The sequence below is a fragment of the Anolis sagrei genome, chromosome 5 (assembly GCF_037176765.1).
Source record: "Anolis sagrei isolate rAnoSag1 chromosome 5, rAnoSag1.mat, whole genome shotgun sequence".
In the NCBI taxonomy this organism is placed as follows: domain Eukaryota; kingdom Metazoa; phylum Chordata; class Lepidosauria; order Squamata; family Dactyloidae; genus Anolis; species Anolis sagrei.
In genome coordinates, this window is record NC_090025.1 from 101437811 (window position 1) to 101460856 (window position 23046).

Sequence of the window (23046 nt, forward strand, 5' to 3'; positions counted from 1 at the left end):
TGAGTGGATTTGGAGTGGCCGGCCCGCTCTCCAGATTTGGCCCCTTGTGATTATTTTCTATGGGGTTTTTTGAAATCCCGTGTTTATGTGAACCGTCCAAGGACCCTACAAGATTTGAAGACCAACATCCAGGAAGAAATTGCCAACATAATGCCTGCTATGCTGGCAAGAGTCATGACAAACACCAGAAATCGGTTTACTCAGTGTATGGAGAATGGGGGACGTCACCTACCTAATTTGATCTTCAAAACTACGTAAAACAAAACTTTAGGTATGCGCATACATTTTTTAAAAATCTGATTCATACAATGGGTTTTATTAAGTTTTAAAAAAAGGAAGTTATGCTGCCTCACCCTGTATTTCTTTGCAACCTCACACCCCTTGCTTATAAAAACACTATAAAGAAGAAGCCAAAATGAGAAGAATGTGCTAGAACAAAAGTGAAACTGCCACCAATTAAAACACTCTACAAAGTATAAAGTTTTATTTAATATAAGGCTTTTATAATTGGCCGATTCTAGATTGCTTGAGTTACAATAACAGGAGAAGTGTGTCTTAATTACAGAGACACTACATTTGCAAATACGGCACTTCAACAATGTTTATTACAGTCCATAGACCCATCAGTGAACAAACAGTCATTAAAATATTCTCCCACTTGTAAATACGGCAGTGATTGTAAGGCTGCATAAATGTAGCTACTGCTTTTAACCTGAGACACTGTATCACACACTATCCTCTAACCAACTTGCTACCTTGAGGGGTGTCAGAACTGTGCCACTACCTGTGACTTCATGAACAGAATGGTGTGGAGGTGGGCACCAGAGCTCAGAATCCAAGATGGCACCCACTCTGGCATCTCTTCCTCTGCCCTGCGTTGGCTATGTCCTCTGTGTCTGCTGTGTTTGAAATGCAGAAGACACAGCACTTTGTAGACAGGGTGGCACCACCACAAGGAGCAAACTACATGTTCTGAAATGCATCTGGACCTCGCAGGCCACATAAACTTACGTGGTGGGAATTAAGTTTGACACATATGTCTTATACCCATCCAGGATACTAGAGTTAAATAATTATTTTGAAAATCGAAAAACAGCACCCGTTATGTGATTGATCCGTGTTGCCTACTGAAATTCAGCATCTTTAGATAAGTTTCATAGCAAAAGATTCTGGCTCTGAACAGATGCTGTGCAAAACTATGTGTAAATAATGAAAGAGTTATGTTTTCGGTCTCAGAAATCAAATGATATGAAACTTTATGCTATGGATTCAACGTATTTGAGTAACATTCACACCATGTTGCTAGGCCACTGGAATATAGATTACTACAATCAACCTAGTCATCTGGGGAGGAAAAGTTGAACTGTACCAGAGTTAGGAAGAACATATTCTGATACAAACTTCCAGATGTCTCTGGTACAACGAAAATATCCGTGTAGTAGGACAGAAAATACCAGTCAAGGTTTGTCCTACACATTATTTGATGGATTAGATGCCCATCAACGCATTAAAAGTGAAAACATTCAAGGGACTCTTAGTTTCCCTTAATATATGAAATCAATTACAGATATATTGAAAATGCAGTGGTTCTCGTGACTTATTAATACTATAATTAAGTACGCCATGATTTTTTTTCCTGTATCTTGACTCTGCTAACAAAGAGAATATGATCCCTACCTTCCTCAAACAACACTGATGCAACATTTCTTAATAATTTTAAGGTACAGTGCAGCCCCTGTATCCACAGAAAATATGTTTCAAGATGGATAATAGTGAACCCTGTATTTTGATTTTACTTTGAATGCAAACAGAATTGCACTGAAAGACAAAGAGGCCCACAATTACTTCTGGGCTGAATATTTTTTTAGAAAATGGGTAAGTAAAAGCATAGCTATCTAATCAGTGGACAACGAGAGCATATTATATATGTTGCTCCCATAAAACCTGTTAAGTATAAACATTACTGCAACTAACGGTTTTTCCCAGTCAATTATGATAAAATGCATTTCTTTTCTTCTTCACTATAATAAATCATATAGGCAGGATAAATCTGGTGCTTCTCAAAAATGACAAAGATGGATGGGTCCATCATCTTATCCACGCAACTGTCATAATACTGGAGCATGCCAATTGATTTTGCTGGCGGACGGCTGTAATTTGCGTTGCCTACAACGAAGTTGCCAACCAGGACCTGAGCCACAAACATCACCTTTATCTTTTCATCACGCTGGCAATAGTTATGAGAATACCGTGCATCTCTGGCAAAGTAGCTCCCTAGGAAGAAAAAAATATGTGTGTTAAAATATGTTCAAACAGATCAGCCTTTCTCAACCTTCTTCCATCCAACTCAACTGGGCTTAAAACTCCCATCATTATCAGCATGGCCAAGTCACATTGAGAAAAGTGGGTTGTAGGTTTTTCGGGCTATATGACCATGTTCTAAAGGCATTCTCTCCTGATGTTTCGCCTGCATCTATGGCAACCATTCTCAGAGGTAGTGAGGTAGCAGTGACCTCATTACCTCTGAGGATGCTTGCCATAGACGCAGGCGAAACGTCAGGAGAGAATACCTCTAGAACATGGCCATATAGCCCGAAAAATCTACAACAACCCAGTGATTCCGGCCATGAAAGCCTTCGACAATACATTGAGGAAAGTGTTTAGCACTGAAAGACTTACAGTGTTAACGATCAAATCTGACCCAACTATACATTACTTACACTAAACTTTTAAGTAAGAAGTGGAAGGAGCAGCATCTGAATGAACTTGAAATAGAAATGAACTGGAGGGCTTCTATGGTTGGGTGCGAGTTCAAATTTTCATAAAGCTCACCCTGAGATCTTGACCTGTCACCAGCTCTTAGCCTAACCCACTTAACAGGGATTTTTAAAAATGTTTTTATTTTTTAAACACCCACAATACACATTACAAACATATACACATATTTATTTATTTATTTACCACATTTATATGCCGCCCTTCTTACCCCGAAGGGGGCTTAGAGCAGGTTACAAGTTATAATTGTTTCAGATTTGGGCACTATTTTCTTTGGACATCTTTCTGGTCTTGATGGAATACAATTAAGACGCAATAGGTGTTGCTATGTCCAGGCAGCTAGGCCATTGAAGTACTGACTATAATATGAGAAGAGATGCTTGTTTCTCCTTATTTGTTCGAATTGGTTAAGCTTACTTCCATTTTTATTATTTTTTACCCCGTTTTTAAACCATTGTTCTAATTGTATACAATGGAGCCATGCCAATTTTATTTTTCTAAATCAGGGATCCTCAAACCTTTTAAACAGAGGGCCAGATCACAGTTTTCCAAACTGTTGGAGGTCTGGACTAGAATTTGAAAAAAAATGAATGAATTCCCATGCACACTGTACATATCTTATTTGTAGTGCAAAAAAAACCCCACTTAAATACAATGCAATACTTAAAATGGAGAACAATTTTAATAAATATAAACTTATTAGTATTTCAATGGGAAGTGTGGGCCTGCTTTTGGCTGATGAGATGGGATTATGCTTGTTGTTGTTGTGTGCTTTCAAGTAGTTTCAGACTTAGGTTGACCCTGAATGAGGGCCGGGTAAATGACCTTGGAGGGCCATGTCTGGCCCTCGGGCCTTAGTTTGAGGACCCCTGCTCTAAATTCTTCCATAATCATTTCCTTCTTCATTCCAATCTTTACCCAATCCCCTATTTTGTCTAATTTCCCCCCCTTAACTTTTTATCCATTACTTTTTTTTTAAAGGAAATTTATTTCTCATTATAATTGGGGTTATTATTGAACAATTCGCTATTAACATTCTCCTATGTATGTTTTGTATGATGTGAATATGGCTGGCTTTGAATACTAAGCCACTCACTCAACTTAAGTGAATGGAGAACTTCACATCATGCAACAAAATGTCTTGGTATTGTCCTGGTGAAGGAACTGATGTGTATGTGTATGAATGGGTATCTTTTTCTGCAAGTATAACTTGCAGAAGTTGAAGTACTCTCACAGCAAGGCTGCGGGGCCATGGAGGCGGCACATAGACAACACGTCACCCACAATGGCGTTACCCCTCATCCTGCCCTCAGTGCAACCCACCACCCTTGTCTTCTGTCACTAATCCCACAACAGATATAACATGAAGATCTAATAAGATAATTAAGGTATGCTCTATGAGCCTATTAGAACATAGAGGGCCTTCACTCTGCCCTACTACCCTCTATCCCAGTGGTTCTCAACCTGGGGTCACAGATGTTTTTGGCCTACAACTCCCAGAAATCCCAGCCAGTTTACCAGCTGTTAGGATTTCTGGGAGTTGAAGGCCAAAAACATCTGAGGACCCCAGGTTGAGAGCCACTGCTCTATCCCTTGTCTGCAGGGAACACTGGAAAGGGTCTTCCAGACTTTGGAATTTCCTCCTTAAAGACACTACGATGGCATCATCCCCACTTGTCTTTTGTCTCTCTCTGTGCAGCTAATGCCATCAAGATTGGAGGCGGCAATGGCAGAGAGATGAGATGGGAAGAAGCCCTTTGTTCCAGGAGCATGAGGTGGGGGCTCTCCATTACTTCTCCATTGCTGTCGCCTCACACTCCTGGCACACAAGACTTCCCATCTCCCTGTGCCCTCACAGCTTTAGAAGGGATAGCTAATATTCCAGAGGACAGGATCAGAATTCAAAATGACCTCAACAGATTAGAGAGCTGGGCCAAAACTTAACAAAATGAATTTCAACAAGGACAAAAGTTAGAGACTACACTTAGGCAGAAAAAATGAAACGCAAAGATACAGAATGAGTGACCATCTGGCTTGACAGGGATCTTGGGAGTGTTCATGGACAAAAAATTGAATATGAGCAAACAATGTGATGCTGCAGCCAAAAGAACAGTGAATTTTGGGCTGCATCAGAAGGGGTATAGTGTCTAGGTCAAGGGAAGTCATGGTGCTTCTCCATTCTGCTTTGGTTAGACCTCACCTGGAATACCATGTCCAAATTTGGGCACCACAATTCAAAAGAGATATTTACAAGCTGAAATGTGTCCAGAGGATGACAATTAAAACCACTGAAGATCTGGAGACCAGGCCTTCTAAGGAGCATCTTAAAGAGCTGGGTATGTTTAGCTTACTGAAGAGAAGGTTGAGGGGAGACATGATAGCCATGGATAAATATATGAAAGGATGTCATAAGGAGGGAGCAAGCTTGTTTTCTGTTACCCTGGAAACTAGGACTCGGATCAATGGGTTTAAATGACAGGAGAGTCCGCCTGAACATAAAGAAGAACTTCCTGACTGTATGGGCTGTTCAGCAGTGGAACTCTCTCTACCTCAGATTGTAGTGGAGGCTCCTTCTTTGGAGGCTTTTAAACAGGCTGGATGGCCATCTGTCAGGAGTACTTTGATGATGCTTTTCCTGCATGGCAGGGGGATGGACTAGATGGCCCATGAGATCTCTTCCAACACTAATTCTATACACTTTGTGTGTGTCTGTGTATTTTAATATTTAGTGTTGGCCACCTTGAGTCCTTATATTGGGAGAAAAATGAGAAAGTAAATATACTACACTGACCTACTGAGAGGAAGAGCATGGCACCAAGTACTCTTAAAATTATCTATTACATGGTGATGGATTTCTAGTAAAGGAATTGCAGAAGTTTCAAGTCTTTTGAATGGGTTGCGAAGTCCCTAACAAATATTAAAGAAGATGGAGCATGAAGGGGTAAATCAAGAGTTTATGCTTTCAGTTCTCCTTCAGTTTGGCCATGACATGTTCATCAGCTTTTCTTTAGGCCTGGCTCCCCATCCCTAAACCTGGCTTTTCACATTTTAATCCCCTTCAGCTTTCACATCATCAAGGAAGGGAAGAATCCTCTCAAAAATTATTGTTGGGAATGATTTGAAGGCACACAAGAATTCTTTTCTTAACTCAGAGTTTCTCAACCTGGGGGCCGGGACCCCTGGGGGAGGATCGCAAGGGGGTGTCAGAGGGGTCGCCAAAGGCCATCAGGTTCTGTGTGAAACGTTTGGCTCAATTCTATTATTGATGGGATTCAGAATGCTCATTGTTTGTAGTTGAACTATAAATCCAAGCAACTACAACTCCCAAATGTCAAGGTTGATTTCCCCCAAACTTTACCAGTGTTCCCATTTGGGCATATTGAGTATTCATGCCAAGTTTGGTCCAGATTCATCATTGTTTGAGTCCACAGTGCTCTCTGGATGTAGGTGAACTACAACTCCCAAACTCAAGGTCAATGCCTACCAAACCCTTCCAGTATTTTCTGTTGGTCATGGCAGTTCTGTGTGCCAAGTTTGGTTCAATTCTATCGTTGGTGGAGTTCAGAATACTCTTTGATTGTAGATGAACTCTAAAGTCTGGCAATTATAAGTTGCTTACCTGTAACTGTAGTTTCCTGAGTAGTCACCTGTGAATTCATACATGTGGTATCTCTGCGCTTGCGCAGTGCAACTTACGGAACCTTCTAGAAAGTAAAAGTAACATTTAGCCCTCTGCTAGGCCCGCCCCCCCTCCTCCCGAGTATATATGGCCAGAGGGCGGGACTAGCCGTCAGTTCTCTTAGCCGCAATAAACAGCTAAACGGCATGGCATGATACTCGAGGGGAGGAAGGGCGGGTATGTATGAATTCACAGGTGACTACTCAGGAAACTACAGTTACAGGTAAGCAACTTATAATTTCCTGTCGTAGTCACTGTGAATCATACATGTGGTAGATTAGCGAGTAGTCCACTCCGGCTGGCGGGATCATGCCACCACCGAAGAGAGAACCGCTCTACCAAACTCCATCTCCCTGTTAACAACCGAATCCATCTTATAGTGGGATACAAACGTCAAGGGGGATGCCCATACAGCTGCCCGACAAATGGCTTCCAACGGCACTCCTTTCAGGAAAGCCGTAGATGTTGCCATCGACCTTGTGGAGTGCCCCCTTATCTGTGCAGGTACCTCTTTGCCCACCAACCGATAACACAACCGTATAACTGAAACTATCCAAGAGGAAAATCTTTGGGACGATATAGGGAGGCCCAGTTCATCATTACGATATTTGACAAACAATCTCGGCATTTTCCTAACACACGCCGTCCTTTCCACATAAAAAGCGAGTGCCCTGTGCACATCAAGCAAGTGGAGAGAGCGCTCCCTGGGTGTACTTGGGTTTTGGAAAAAACCTGGTAATATTAACTCCTGGGACATGTGAAAACGTGTAGCGACTTTCGGCAGAAAGGCTACATCCGTCCGCAGGACTGCCCTATCTTTGTGAAATTTGAGATATGGAGGGTCTACCCTAAGAGCGCACAACTCGCTCGATCGTCTGGCAGATGTTATCGCCACCAGGAAGGCAGTTTTCCAGGACAGAAAGGAAAGATCAACCCTCGCCATGGGCTCGAACGGTGGTTTAGCGAGGCAGGAGAGCACAATTTCTAAACTCCACGATGGGGCAATTGGGGCCACCGACGGCCTGATGTTAGCAAAACCCCTCAGAAATGTCTTAACTAATGGGTCCGTGAAACATGAAGGTAAACCGGACTTGCGTCGAAACCACGAAATGGCAGCTAAATAACATTTTAGAGAGGAGAGGGACAAACCCTTGTCCGCTAAAGATACTAAAAAATCCAATACAACAGATGTCGAAACAGTGACTGGGTCAAAACCCTTAGAACGTACAAAAGAACTAAATCTAGACCATTTATATAAGTAAGAACGCTTTGTAGAGTCCCTGTGGGCGGCCTCAATAATAGTCAGAACTGGGGCTGATAATGTCTCAAAAGGAGTTACGGAATCAGTCCTATTCTCCATGCCGTGAGCTTCAGCTTGTGGACCTCTGGGTATAACACCCTGTTGTCCTGTGATGTTAGTAGGTCCACTCTGTTCGGCAACCGGAAGAACACTCCTCTCGCCAATTGGTGCAGGGGAGAGAACCAAGGCTGTCGAGGCCACCAGGGGGTTATTAAAATGCACCGAGCGCCTTCCCTCTGCAGTTTTGCTACCACCCGCAGAAGGAGAGGGAAAGGGGGAAACGCGTACGAGGTGTGGGTCGACCAGTCCTGAAGAAACGCATCCCCCAAGCACCCTGTCTCGATGGAGGCATGGGTCCGGGCGCAAAATAGGGCGCACTTCGCATTGCTGCGAGTTGCAAATAGGTCCAGTTGTGGAAAACCCCACGCCCGGAAAAGTCTCAGGACTTCCCACTGATTGAGGGCCCACTCGTGGTGTGTTAGCGGACTCCTGCTGAGTGCGTCCGCTAACAGGTTTTGCTCCCCCGGAAGATGCGTCACTAAGAGGTGTACGTCCCTGGCCAGGCACCAGTCCCAGATCTGAACGGTCAGGTCCAGTAGGGACCGGGAGTGAGTGCCCCCCTGTTTGTTTAGATAGTACATCACCGTGGTGTTGTCGGTGAGTACTTGCACCACTCGGCCTGCGATGACTCTTTCGAAAGACATAAGGGCCCTTTGAACTGCTATGAGTTCGAGAATGTTTATGTGAAGGGCGCTTTCTTCTTCTGTCCAGATGCCCTGGGCGATAAGACCCTGGGAGTGCGCCCCCCAGCCCAAAAGGGAAGAGTCCGTGGTAACAATGCAGGTAGGGGACGGAGGATGAAATGGAAGTCCCGCACAAACCCAACGTGCATCCTTCCAGCAGCGGAGGGATTCGCGGACACCGACAGGCAGTAGGAGCTGGGCAGAAGGGCTGTCCGTGATGGGGTTGAATACCGACACAAACCACGCCTGGAGGGGACGCATACGCAGTCTGGCATAGGGCGTGACAGCCGTGGTAGAAGCCATGTGTCCCAATAGGACCTGCACCTGTCTGGCCGTCATGTACCGAGAGCGCATGGCTTGAAGGACAAGTTCCCTCAGATTGGTAAAGCGGTCTCCCAGTAGGAAGGCCCTCTGGGCGACAGAGTCCAGCGTGGCACCGATGAAATCGATCTTCTGAGAGGGGTGTAGCGAAGACTTGTCGATGTTGACCACGAGGCCAAGGAGCTGGAGAAGGGACAGAACACAAGAAATTTGAGTCTGGAGCTGATCGCGAGATCTTGAAACGATCAACCAATCGTCAATGTACGGGTAAACCGTCACCCCTTTTGTGCGAAGGTAGGCGGCCACCACCGACATGCACTTTGTGAAGACCCTGGGTGCTGTAGATAGCCCGAAGGGGAGGACGTTAAAACAATAAGCCTGTTTCCCTACCATAAAGGCGAGGAATCTGCGGTGATGGTGCGCAATGGATAAGTGGAAATACGCGTCCTTTAAGTCGATGGTGGCGAACCACGCACCTCTGAACAGTAGGGGCAGGATTGAAGCGAGAGTGACCATCCTAAACTTTTTTGGTTTGATATGCTTATTCAGGTGTCTAAGGTCCAGGATGGGACGGAACCCACCTCCCCGTTTGGAGACCAAGAAGTAACGGGAGAAAAAACAGTAAGGAAACGTAGAAGGGTCCAATGGAGCTATTGCCCCTTTATTAAGTAACATATTAATTTCATCCAACAAAGGACCCGACGGTAGGGTACACTTGATGTGGCCCACTCTTGGTTGATCAACAAACTCAATGCTATAACCCTCAGCAATAATGGCCAACACCCACTTATCTGTCGTGATGGTAGACCAGGCTTGGTAAAAGAAGGAGAGTCTATTTTCAAACTGGGGAAAAACCGGGGTTGAACAATTTTGAAAACCAAGAGAAGCGTCCCTTGCAACCGGCAAAGGGACAACGTGAGGCTCACATGGACTCCCAGGGGCCTGCGCGTCAAAGACGCTTCTTGGGGCCCGTCTGGTTTTTGGTTCTGTTTCCAAAAGATTGGTTACGGGCTTTGGAAAAATAGGGGGTCCTCCTTCCACCCTGAAACCTGGAGGAGGAGTTGTTCCTATTACGGAAGGGGCCTCCGCTGGAGTTTCCATAATTCCTGCGGGAGGTGGTGTTGGGCAAGCTCCATTTTTGGCGTTGTTGTGGGTAAGGTTGCCACGAGTAGCCGAATTTCCCTGCCGCCTGCCTCACATCTTGCTTTTGTTTGAGCCTATCATCCGTCTGTGGGTTGAAAAGGCCATCCTCATGGAAGGGAAGGTCCTCCGCGAGGGCCTTCCCTTCCTCTGATAGGTTTGAAGCACGTAGCCAAGCGTGCCTCCTCAGCGAGGTAGCAGCAGAGAAAAGATTGCCAGCAGCCTCGGCGAGATGCTTGGCGAAGTCTTTCTGCATCTTAGATAGTATAAGGGCTTCGGTTTGTATTGCCCTAGGGAAGCGTTGCTGATCTGCTGGTAGTAGTTCAATATATTCCAGCATTTTGCCCCACAGAAAAGTCTGGTATCCACTGGCGTAGGTGGCGTAATGCGCCATCCTTGTGAATAATCCTGCGGAAAGGTGGGCCTTCCTTCCCAGAGTGTCGATCTTTCTGCCCTCTCTATCTGGGGGTGCAGTGAGAGAATTTTTGGGGCGTTTCGTCTTCGCCACTTCGGCCACCACCGTGTTGGGTTTCGGTGGGGTCGTAACCCACTTAGCTGGTGACACATCAATTTTGTAAAGCGAATCCAAACGACGAGGAATCGCTGGGACAAAGGCAGGGGAGGAGTCTGACACCCTAGCTAGTTTGAGTAGGTATGGCAGGACGGGTAGTGGGGAAGCGGGGGTCACCACTTGCTCGTCTGAGGGAAACATGGGGTCCTCCACGTGTTCGGGAGGTTTAGGGGCGGGGATGTTCAGGGCTTTTATCATCCTGTCAATAAGGGCAGCGAATTTATTGACCTCAGTTGGATGAATAAAGGAAGAGCCGACGTCTTCCCCATGTTGAACATCGGTAGGCTCTTGTTCTGAATCAGAACTATTCAACTCCCCCAGCTCACGCCCCGGATTATCATGTCCCCCAGGAGTAGAGTCACCTCGTAATTGAGTCTGAGATGCAGTCATGACATCAGAGGTGTCAGCATGGCGATTAGCCAGTTCACCGGCAGGCAACGCGGCCTGGCGTTGGGATGAGGAAGGCACAACAATAGAGCCACTCAAGTCTGGGCTAACATTGTTCAATGCAGTAATAGGTCCACACAAGGCAGCCCTTCCTGGAGCAACTTGGGTTGATGTGGAAGGCCCCTGGATAGATGGTAATGGAGCCGCATCAGCAGCAGGGGCAGCTGGGGCCATGGGAGGGGGCGGAGCCGACAGCTGGGGCAGCGGTAACGCAGGCAAGGGGGCCTGTACGAAGATCATCTGGCCCGCAGGGCCCATTTGCCAGAAGCCAGGGCAGGGTGGAGGCCCCATGGGAGTAGGGTGCCATCTGGATGGTCTTGAGGATCTCGATCTCTTGCTGCGCCGTGAGTAGCCCGAGGAGGAGGAGGACGACGAAGAGGAGGAGGCTGAGGACGAACGCGCGCGCCTGGACGTCGATCTGCGGCTGTGGCGGCGCGACCTTCTGCTCCTCCGAGAGGGCGATCTCGAGCGCCTCCGTCTCCTGCTGCCCCCGGGTTGAGGCCATTGGCAGGGGGGAGGAGCCGGTACCGAAAGGGAGGCGTCCCCGACAGCGGGAGGCTCTCCCGTATCGCAGGGTGCTTCCTGGATGGGCGGCTCGAGCTGGGCACCGCCCCCGACGTCGTCGTCAGGCTGCGTCGGCAAGGGGGTGGAGTCGGCTCCTTGAGGCCCTCCCCCTTGCGAGAGAGGAAGCACCTGTGGGGATGCCGAGGCCGAAGAGGCATCAGGCGGGGTTGCCGGCATCGGTGAGCCTCGAGCCCTGCTTAAGGGCGGAGGCGAGAAAAGAGGGAAGGCCACTGGAGGCGGAGTGAGGCCGGGCGACTTCCTCGCGGGGCCGGCAGCCATCGGCGTCGATGTCGAGAGGCCCGTAGAGGCAGCACTAGCGGCCTGTAGAGGGGGCACTTCCTCTGGCTGGGTGCCCGGCATCGCTAGGGAAGCGGCATTTTGGCGGGCGTCCGGGGCTCTTCCCGCCCTTTTCTCGGCCGGTTTTCCTTGAGCGGAGGCCTGGCGGCCATCTTGGGCCCCTTTTTCTTTGGGCTTCTTGGCCTTCTTTTTCGTGAGGCCTGAGGAGGTCTGCAGAAAAGGTAAGTCCGGGCTCTTTGTGGGTTGCCCTGATGCGGCGGGCGGGAGGAGAGCCCTTTCGTAGAGCGCTGCCCGGAGCCTAGAGATCCTGTTCTTCCTCGTCTGAGGGGTGAACGACAGGCAGACGGAACAGGACTGCGTCAAATGGGCCTCCCCAAGGCATGTAAGGCAGAGGGTATGCCCATCAGTGTCCGGTAGGATGTTAGGACACTTAGAACACTTCTTAAACGAAGTGGTCGCCATGACAGCAGGGATCGATCGGAGAGAGTTAGTCAGGGCAGTCCAGTCAAAGTACCTCAAAATCAGTCCGTTAAGAAGACCAAAGCCGTAGGATATAGCAGAGGGATCGTCAAGAATCAGTCCAATGTCAAAAAACCAATATAAGCAATAATCAGTAGAGGATCGAAGTCAACAGAAGGTCCTCCAAGCTGCAAAGCATGCGAGCGGATTAAGAGAACTGACGGCTAGTCCCGCCCTCTGGCCATATATACTCGGGAGGAGGGGGGGCGGGCCTAGCAGAGGGCTAAATGTTACTTTTACTTTCTAGAAGGTTCCGTAAGTTGCACTGCGCAAGCGCAGAGATACCACATGTATGATTCACAGTGACTACGACAGGAAACTACAATTCCTAAATGACAAAACCGATCCACCCCCAACCCAACCAGTATTCAAATTTGGGCGTATTGGGTATTTGTGCCAAATTTGGTCCAGTGAATGAAAATACATCCTGCATATCAGATATTTACATTATGATTCATAACAGTAGAAAAATTACACTTGCCAAGTAGCAACGAAAATAATTTTATGGCTTGGGCTCACCACAACATGAGGAACTGTATGAAGGCTGAGAACCACTGTCTTAACTGGTAAGTATCCCTGATTATTTCACCCATACATAAGCCAAAGGAGATCAATTTACTCCATAAATACTAGTCTTTCCTGGAAATATTGAAAGGGGAGCTTACTGGTGCCACATTCAACATCCTACCTTTTCCAAATACTGTTCCGTTGGTCCCACAAATTCGCCAGTCAAAATTGTCATTGCAGATGGCTTTTATATTATTAGTGTTTGTCCCATGGAACAGGAGTCGCTCATCAACATCCTGCCCTCCATTTTTCTTCTTCATCTGATCTTTTTGCCTGGTATAAAACAAATAATTCTCATGTCTGGTGAAGTCAAATCTGCCAACACTAGTTCCCCCTCCAGTTGTAACAAACCTTTAAGAGTAAATTAATGGCATTGGAAAGCTTCCCAAGGGCATGCCTGGTGCTTCTACCAGTGCCCTGGTATCTTCTCTTAGTGGAAGACAGAAGAATTATGTGAGCAGTAGGCCTTTTCATTCCTAGGCATCTTCTCCCATCTTCGTAATTACAAAAACTAGAAACGTATTTTTTCAAACTAGAAAAGGACAGTTGTGCTACAATAAATTGTTTGCCCAGGTACTCCATTTGCTGGTTATGGCATTTTTCTTTGCCATGACAAGGAAAAACCACAAAATAACTGTCATCTTACACTATTCTGGTACGGCTGTACCAGGAGCTCAAATTTCTTTTTCTTTCTTTGAGTGTTTGCATGTATCCCAAGGTTCCATGCATTTTGCAATAAGGTGGCTTCCCTTGGTTTGCAATTATAGAGCCAATGACCCATCAATTATCATTAGGTTCTTTAGTTCCGCCCCTTTTTCTGGGTTTAGGACGGAAAAAGGGGACCTCTAGTTCACACAGAGAAGCCTTTCATACAGGATGTGAATCAGTTCCACCTGTAGAAAGCTTTGTCTTTTACAGCTTTTGCTGGGGGGGGGGGGGGGATCCAGTCCCACAGCTCTACAGAGAAGCATAGCCTTTGCTGGGAGGATCCAGTTCCACAGCTTTACAGCCAGCCTTTGCTGGGAATTGAAGACCTTCTTTCCTCTTGGAAATCTACAAAAGGACTCTGTTTGGTAAAGACCACTCGCGGCAGGCATAACGCAATTTGGACCGGGTGTAGGGGCCCACGCCTAAGACAGATTGCCCAGGTAGAGGTCAAGGATTTCCCTTATAGAGAAGAAACAGTTCATGAAGATAGTTGCCTGTCCCTTGTGGACAAGATTAAGAAAGCCACCAGATGATTCAACGCCTTGAAGTATTTGTTTGATTTATTGAAGACCTAAGCAATAATAAAGAACTTTGTTAAACTTTCCAAGTTTCTAAAGACTTTGTTTAGGGAAATCCAAAGGGCCTCTAATCCGAGGCACCCCCGGCGTCCCGTTGGGCATAAAGAACACGTCCTGTCTACAGACCTTTTCACAGGCCCAGCACGTGACAGCACATACACAATACATATATTCATACCCACATGCCCATTTTTTTATATATAAAGCTGAGGAACTTGTCCTCCAGATGTTTGGACTTCAACTTCGAGAAACCCAAGCACTAACAATAAGATAGTAGCCCCAAACCTTCAAGGTGAAAGGATCCCCACCTTTGCGCAAAAAGCAAATGTGGGCACTGTGCGTCCTTCTCAGTGTTGTTGGTCTGAAATTGGCAACATAATCAACACTGAACATGCTAACCATTTTGGCAAGCCGCTGTACGACTGCCAGGTCTGAAGAGGTCACATAATACATAGTTTCTAGCCCAGATCAGGGCATTTTGACCCCCTAAAGAAAATTTGGAAAACTATTTACATGCTTCCGTGTGATATGTAGATTGTCTTCCAGAATTTCCTTGTAAAATAAGCCAGAATAACATGATAAAAAACAGATACAAACCACTGGAAGATTTCCCAAAGTGATGGGTTCTGAATCCTTGTTATTCTCTGGATGACATAATTGTCCATTGTCTTTTGAAAGACAGTCTCAATTTTAATGTATTCAGGTAATCCTTTGGTGAGTTCAATAGCCTAAAATCACAAGATGTCAGGTGAGTTTAGTGAAAATGGAACATCCTGCACATGTAGCTGACACAATACCAGAAAGCAAGAACATTTTCTGCATGAGAACAAATGCAGTAATGCCAATGGTGCTGCCCAATAGCCCTGTTTAGCTTGTAAATTACATTTACATCCTCTTCCCCAGTAAACCGGGGAAGGACCAGTTTGTGGCGCAGCTGGTTGCGAGTCAGCTGCATTAAAATCACTACTGACCGAAGGGTCATGAATTCAAAGCCAGCCCAGGTCGGAGTGAGCTTCCACCCATTTATCTAGCTTTCTGTTGACCTTTGAAGCCCGAAAGACAGTTGCATCTGTCAAGTAGGAAATTTAGGTACAGCTTATGCAGGGAGGCTAATTTAACTAATTTACAATGCCATCAAACTCTCCAGGAGGAAGTATTTAATCAGTGTCACAAGTGGATGGTGAAACGACAGCTCCCCCGGTGGCTAGAATTCAAAAAGCATACCCTCATGAAGCTGGAAAGTTAAGTAGCCTCTGTGTCTCTGTCTATATATGTTGTGTGTCTATGACATTGAATGTTTGCCATGTATATGTGCATTGTGATCCGCCCTGAGTCCCCTGCCAGGTGAGGAGGGCGGAATATAAATACTGTAAACAAATAATAAATAAATAATAAACTCGAAGTGTCCTACATGACTCATTTTTCCTTATTGTTCCAACCCCAATCAGGTTTGAGGTTTTAAAACAGATTGGCTGACAGTCAGGAAGGCTTTGTGTACTCCTGCAAGGCAGAATGGGATTGGACTGGATGATCCTTATGCCTGATATTGATTTGCATTTTTAAGCAAAGCAGTATGAATAGATAGTAGAAATTGTACTTAGTACCTGGTGCACAATTGATCATATAAGCCGTTTATTTTTGAAGCAATCCAAACTAAAGATTAGGAAGAAATTGAGTACTTGACTGTATAGTAGAGTATCACTTATCCAACATAAACAGGCTGGCAGAACGTTAGATAAGCTAAAACGTTGGATAATAAGGAAGGATTAGGGAAAAGTCTATTAAATGTCAAATTACATTATGCTTTTACAAATTAAGTACCAAAACATAATGTTTTACAACAAATCAACAGAAAAAGCAGTTCAATACATGGTAATGTTATGTAGTAATTATTGTAATTTAGTATCAAAACAATGTATTGTGGATCTGGGCAGGAGGCAGACTGCGTTGGATAATACAGAACGTTGGATGAATGAAGGTTGGATAAGCGAGAATCTACTGTACTTTGTTTTCCTGGGATTATATGATCCTATAATCCCAGGAATCTTCTATGGCGGGTCTACACAACTTGGATTTTGTGGAGGGCCAAGATTTCCCCACAAATATTTCTGCAGGCCACACCTCCTCCCCCTCCCTGCCAAAAGGAAAGTATTGCTCCTTCCTCACCCTTCCCATGGGAAGATCTGCATAAGCAGGCATGTAGCTGGGGGGGGGGGGGGGCTTGAGGGGCTTCAGCCCCTCCCCCCTGAAATTCTCAGGGTGGTCCGTGAGAAAGCCTTACTAGCACATTATTTAAATTGTTATGTTTATTCATATCATGATCTGATCACCATGCTCAACAGGCAGAAGTAGGATTCCTGTCACATTTCCTTATGCAGGAGATGACCTGCACAAGCTGCTTCCCCATTGATTGCAGTGGGAATTGCCCAACCTGGGGGACATTTTCACCACGTTTTTACCAACCTCCAGGAATTTTGGGCCCATGAGAGGCTTTTTAATAGAAGAAAATGGTTAAGAAATGATATCTAGATCACTTCCTGCTGCAAAAAAATATCACCTGGGTTTAAAAAAAAGCCTGGGTGCAAAAATATGTCAGGAAACAGGCAAAGATAGAAGACCCTGCCCCTGCAATGTTCCCTATAGACAGAAACTGCTGCGAGTTTCATGGCTGCACAGTGTTAAAGAATTGGGACCACAGAAAACACTATCACACATGCTGCGTGGAATGCTGAGTTCATATTACTTCACACATTTGAACAGCGGTTGGAAAAAACAAGTTTCAAATCTCTTCCACAAAAATCAGTTAGCTAGTTACCTTGAACCCAATTGAAGGTAATGCTGATTTGTCCCAGTGGCTAGGATAGTTGGGTGATGGAGGCGGGATGGTAGCAGACATTGGAGCTGAATGGGCTGTGTGCCTGTTTACACAACAAAAGGGGAAAAAATGGATGAGAACTACTGATCCTCTTGCTAGAGGAACGACATTAGATTCAGCAGACAGCAAAGCAGTCATGGTGAAAAACAGGAAAAACTAAGTTTCCTACAAACTCTTTCTCATTATCTCTGCGATATCTGGTGTGAGAAACGGCTGAGAAAGTATGACACTTGATAAGAGGCTGCAAATAGCTCAAGAATTGGGGAAAGCACTGTATGCATTACTCTGTTTGGAGACAAACACAAATTGATACCACCTGAGCCAAAAAACAACAACGATGATTTCTACATTTGCTGCCAGAAAAATTCTGAGTATATGCAGAGAACATAAACATTCTACCCATGGCCTCAGTCCTAAGTAAATCTAAGTCTCCTCTCACCTCTGAACAATATCAAGACGTCTTGTTTTCTGAACTTTTTTTGCTTTCCTTCTCTTCACAATGGTTGAGGACTACCCTTGCTGGATTTCCTAGTGACTTTCTTTTCCTACTACTTTCTTCTATTGTGTTTGGCTGAAGTCAATGGAGCCTTAGACTCACCACACTTATTTGGTACCTATGGCCTTTTCTTGAACAAAAATGCTACATAGCTGCAACATCTCAAAAAGTTAGCTTGCTTCCAAATAGATGGAAGAAAATATTCAGACAGATTCTGAAGTTCATCCAGGATCCCTCCTCTCCCAAAACAGCCTATGTTGTTGCCAGAGTGGCTTTGGGCCATGAATTGATATTACACAGTTCATTACCTGTAAGAGGTATCTCACTGACATTATTAGCAACAGGTCTAGATGCCAACTCAGCTGATGTTTCTGCTAGTTTGTCTCTGTCCCCAGAATGACTTCCTTCTGGGAGGCATGCCAAACAAAGTCTTTGGCTGAGCGTGGATACTTGGCAAATTTGGGCATGGCTGCAGGGCTCTGGACTGCCAAAGAGATCACATGGCGGGAGGTGGGAGAGAGAATCTCATTCTTCATATCCTTGGCATTTCTGGGGATGTCTCTCGTTTTGGAAAGGTTTGCTGAAAGGATTTTCAGAGGTTTGAGGGAAAAGAACAGTTCTGTTCTGAATCTGCAGTTTTGGGAACTGCTCCGAGTTGCCTCTGGGCTTAGAGGGGTGGTATATAAATGTGGTAAATAAATAAACAAACACAGCAAAATGCTCTGGAATTTACTTGAGTCTTTTGGCTGGATGTGATGCAAGGATTTCATAAGCTATTGTGTAAATGAATCCTCTGCAGGAAAAGATGAAGTGAGGCAGGTTAAGTTCTGTCCCCTTTCAAGAGCTCCTTAATGCAGCTATGTTCTGAATATACAAAATTATAATTGATTCCTGTTTTTGTTCATTCGTTCAGTTGCTTCCGATTCTTCATGACCTCATGGACCATCCCATGCCAGAGCACCCTGTCAGCTGTCACCTCCCCCACCTCCTTCAGAGTCAAGCCAGACACTTCAAGGATGCCATCTTGCCCTTGGTAGGCCCCTCTTCCTTTTTCCTTCCATTTTCCGCAGCATCGTCTTCTCTAAGTTTTCCTTTCTTCTCATGATGTGGCCAAAGTACTTCATCTTTGCCTCTACTATCTTTCCCTTCAGTGAGCAGTCGAGCTTTATTTCCTTAAGTATGGACTGGTTGGATCTTCTGGTGGTCCAAGACACTCTCAGAACTTTCCTCCAGCACCACAGTTCAAAACCATCTATCTTCCTTCGCTCAGCCTTCCCTATGGTCCAGCTCTCACATCCGTAGGTCTCTACGGAGAATACCGTTGCTTTGACTATGCAGATCTTCATTGCCAGTGTGATGTCTCTACACTATTTTATCAAGATTGGACATTGCTCTCCTCCCAAGAAGTAAGCGTCTCCTGATTTCCTGGTTGCAGTCTGCGTCTGCAGTAATCTTTGCACCTAGAAATACAAAGTCTGTCACTGCCTCCATGTTTTCTCCCTATATTTCCCAGTTATCAATCAAACCGGTTGCCATAATCTTGGGTTATTTTTATGTTTAACTGCAACCCAGCTTTTGCACTTTATTCTTTCACCTCCGCTCCTCTTCGCTTTCCTATGCCATGGTTAATCCCTGATGGTGCACTAACCCTGACTGGGAGTCTGAGAACCCACAAGGATAACTGCACTTTGCTTATTGCAATACATGTTTGGCAGGAAATAGGAAAGACATCTTCTTTTATATATCTTTCATCGATATCACATTCAGCCCCCCAGAAAGGAACACTACCAGCAGGTTTCATGGTGTCCTAACTCTGGAAGGAAATCCCTCCATTTGCCTCTGCCCCAGTCCTCCAGGCTGAGTATATTCCTGAGGACAACCATACTTTCAGTCTAGCCAAGAGACAACAAAGACACTCTGAAAAAGATCATCCAGAGCTCCACCTGGAGGTGTTCTTCTTACCCGCAGAAAAGGCCCTCACTGCAAAACAGGTATTTTGTTTCCTTTACAATTTTTTGTGTAACAAATAGATTTTTGATGCTGATCACATAAATACGTAACTTCAAAATTGTCACATCATGTAAGGTTTTTGAGAAACGGCCCGTTTTGTTTTTACAATTATTGCAAAATTTTGAAACATTTTCTTGTTTGACAGTAATTTGCATGATTTTCAGATTGCTCATATCTTTGACAGCCATAACCAACATTATGTAACATATAACAGAGACTAGGTCTGTTAAAATACCGCAATAATAAATATCTGATTGTGTAAAAATTTGCTTGGGCATGCCAAAGGCATGGACATTAGAGAATGAAGAGATAGGTGATGGTGGCCATCAGATGCAGATGGAAGCAGATGCTGATTCTGGCTTTGCACCATCAATGATAGCTGCTCAGAGTCCTTCAACAAGGGAGAGAGGGCAGGATATAAAACAAAGTAAATAAATAAACATCCAGTGATCCTTATTTACTAAGACAGAGCTGAATGATCTGGTCAGAGATTTGGGTTTATCAACTTGAATCAAGGCTGCAAGGATGGAATCTTTTGTCATCCGGCACAAAAATTTCTCCACCATTATGAAGATTTGACAAAATATTTTAGCATGCAGACAGTGCGACCTTTTGCTGTGACATCAGTGGATTGTTTTGTGCAACCACGAAACAGTGATTGCTTACTGACTCATCATTTATAGAATTATAGAATAATAGAGCTGGAAGAGACCACATAGGCCATCTCGTCCAACTCCCTGCCATGCAGGAAAAGCACAATTAAAGTACCCCTGACAAATTCTTAAGTTTGAAGGCTGTTTTGCTGCACAATGATAATATCTACCTTTCTATACCTATCAGACATGCCTTTCATATGAAAGAATCATATTTGAACATGCACCTTCTGCTGAACTGCCTTTAATACTGAAAGCACAACTGGAATTTGTGTGGCGATCTTAAGGTAGTTGCAATTCTAATCGGTCTGCAGCTTGTTTACACAAAGCATTGCTGTTTCCTTTATGAGTGGGACAATCGAGCAAGAAAAGACTGGCCTCCCTGCAATAAACTGGTGCCATGGCAGAAGAATGTTACACATGACCCACTGGTTGACAATTATTTCTTCCACCTTTACACATCAAACTTGGGCTAAGGAAACACTTCATCAAGGCAATGAACAAACAAAATGAAGCTTTAATTTATTTGTTGCAGATGTTTCCATGTATAAGTGATGTGAAGATAAAAGACATTTTCAGTGGCCCACAAATCCAAGGTGTGATGAAGGATAAGCCACTTTGATGGTCTTCTACAAGGTGCAGAGCATGTTACGTGGACAGCCTTCAAGAATGCTGTTTGTAACTTTCTAAGCAATGATAAAGTACCAGATTATGTCCGACAGGGTGAAAGTCTGCTTCAGGCATACAAATCAATTAAATGCAACATGTCACTGAAGATACATTTTCTTCATTCCCACTTAGACTTCTTTCCAGACAACCTGGGTGCTGTGAGTGACAAACACGTTGAAAGGTTTGAATGGGACATTGCCAAGATGGAGAAACGGTATCAGGGCAAGTGGAATCCGTCTATGTTGGGTGAGTATTGTTGGGACTCTCCTCCGCAAAGCATTGGACAGAGACTACAAACGAAAATTTGCAGCAAAACATTTTTAGTTTTGTTTCCTGATGATAGCATTACTGTCATAGTGTACCCCACTGTAGATATATAGCAATGCTTAGGATGTATCGGCTTTTTCTGGAAAACTGTACATCAGTGGTTCTCAACCTTCTTATGCCGTGACCCCTTAATATAGTTCCTCATGTTGTGGTGACCCCCAACCATAACCCTAACATTATGAATCGCCATGTAAATAATGATCTGCAGGATGTACTTTCATTCACTGGAGCAAATTTGGCACAAATGCCCAGTATGCCCAAATTTGAATACTGGTGGGGTTGGCGGGGGGATTGATTTTGTCGTTTGGGAGTTGTAGTTGCTGGGATTTGCAGTTAACCTGCAAACAAAGAGCATTCTGAACCCCACCAACAACGGAATTGAACCAAAGTTGGCACAAAGAACTCCCATGACCAACAGAAAATACTGGAAGGGTTTGGTGGGCATTGACTTTGAGTTTGGGAGTTGTAGTTCGCCTACATCCAGAGAGTGCTGTGGGCTCAAACAATAATGGATCTGGACCGAAGTTGGCACGGATACTCAATATGCCCAAATGTGAAAACTGATGGGGTTTGGGGAAAATAGACTTTGACATTTGGGAGTTGTACTTGCTGGGATTTATAGTTCACCTACAATCAAGGAGTGTTCTGAACCCCACCAATGATAGAATTGGGCCAAAATTCACACACAGAACCTCAATGACCAACAGAAAATACTGTGTTTTCTGATGGTCTTTGGCGACCCCTCTGACACACCTTTGCGGACCCCCCCCCCCAGGGGTCCCGACCCCCAGGTTGAGAAACACTGCTGTACATGATACAGACATGATAAATACATAGTTGTGTTCAGAATGTTAAAATCTATGTGGTTCACCCACAACTCAGAGGAAACAAAACATTCCCAAAAAAATGTTTGACCATTCTTTTATGCACATGATTGTTTTACAGACCAGGTCAAGTTAATGCCTAAGAACCAACCCTGTGCCCCCTGCCTTACCTCCTCTTGGCCTGGGAAGACCTTAGTTGGGTGATAACACCTGTTCTCCCTTCAGATCCCTGGCAGTCTTGGTAGTCAACCCTTTCTTTTTTTAATCCACATTGCTCTACTTCCCAGCTCTGGGTCCTCAACTACCCCGACACTAGGTCTTTGTTATAACAGAGTGTAAAGTTATACCCTTTCTTCGTCTTTACATCTTCAGAAGAAACAAACTTGGGGCGTCTCCGGACTTCTCTCCTGGTTTGGTAGAGTACATTCCTCTGGGTCATGTCTTGCAAAAAAAAAAAAAAGACGATAAGATAGATCTTTTTATACTGCAGTCCATACTCTCAGACAATTGTGGGTAAACTAAGGAGGGCATTTAGTATCAATACTAAAGATTGTGAGGGAATGTGTGGGTGAAAACTTATAGCCACAATGAATGGAAACAGTACCTTTAAAGCTGATAACATACAACTGTGTATCTGCTTGGAACTGGATGCTGCCCTTTGGATCTGCTAGAAATACATTCTCTAGATCATCAGAACATATGCTGGAGCCCTGGGCTTTTCCATCCTGTAGCAAGGAAATATATAACAATAACATTGTCCACGCTCTTGTTACATCCCGGATAGATTACTGCAACGCACTCTACGTGGGGTTGCCTTTGAAGACTGTTCGGAAACTTCAATTAGTCCAGCGGGAGGCAGCCAGATTGCTCACCGGAGCGTCATACAGGGAGCATACCACCCCCCCTGTTGTGTCAGCTCCACTGGCTGCCGATCCAGTTCCGAGCACAATTCAAAGTGCTGGTCTTGACCTACAAAACCCTAT

General features: G+C 44.9%; 1 protein-coding gene across 7 annotated transcripts in view; it reads right to left on the minus strand.

The window, feature by feature from the left end:
* Positions 1 to 462: 462 nt before the first annotated feature.
* LOC132776456 (protein mono-ADP-ribosyltransferase PARP12-like) overlaps positions 463 to 23046 on the minus strand; it is a 60212-nt gene continuing 37628 nt past the window's right edge. For all 7 annotated transcript variants that reach the window (XM_067468923.1, XM_067468927.1, XM_067468928.1 and 4 more), the window contains 6 exons: positions 22668 to 22788; positions 22411 to 22504; positions 17025 to 17127; positions 14807 to 14937; positions 13045 to 13196; positions 463 to 2274 (listed from right to left, as the gene is read on the minus strand). In XM_067468923.1, coding sequence (XP_067325024.1) covers positions 1991 to 2274; positions 13045 to 13196; positions 14807 to 14937; positions 17025 to 17127; positions 22411 to 22504; positions 22668 to 22788 — 885 coding nt within the window. In that variant the 3' untranslated portion in view covers positions 463 to 1990. The remainder of the gene's footprint in view (positions 2275 to 13044; positions 13197 to 14806; positions 14938 to 17024; positions 17128 to 22410; positions 22505 to 22667; positions 22789 to 23046) is intronic.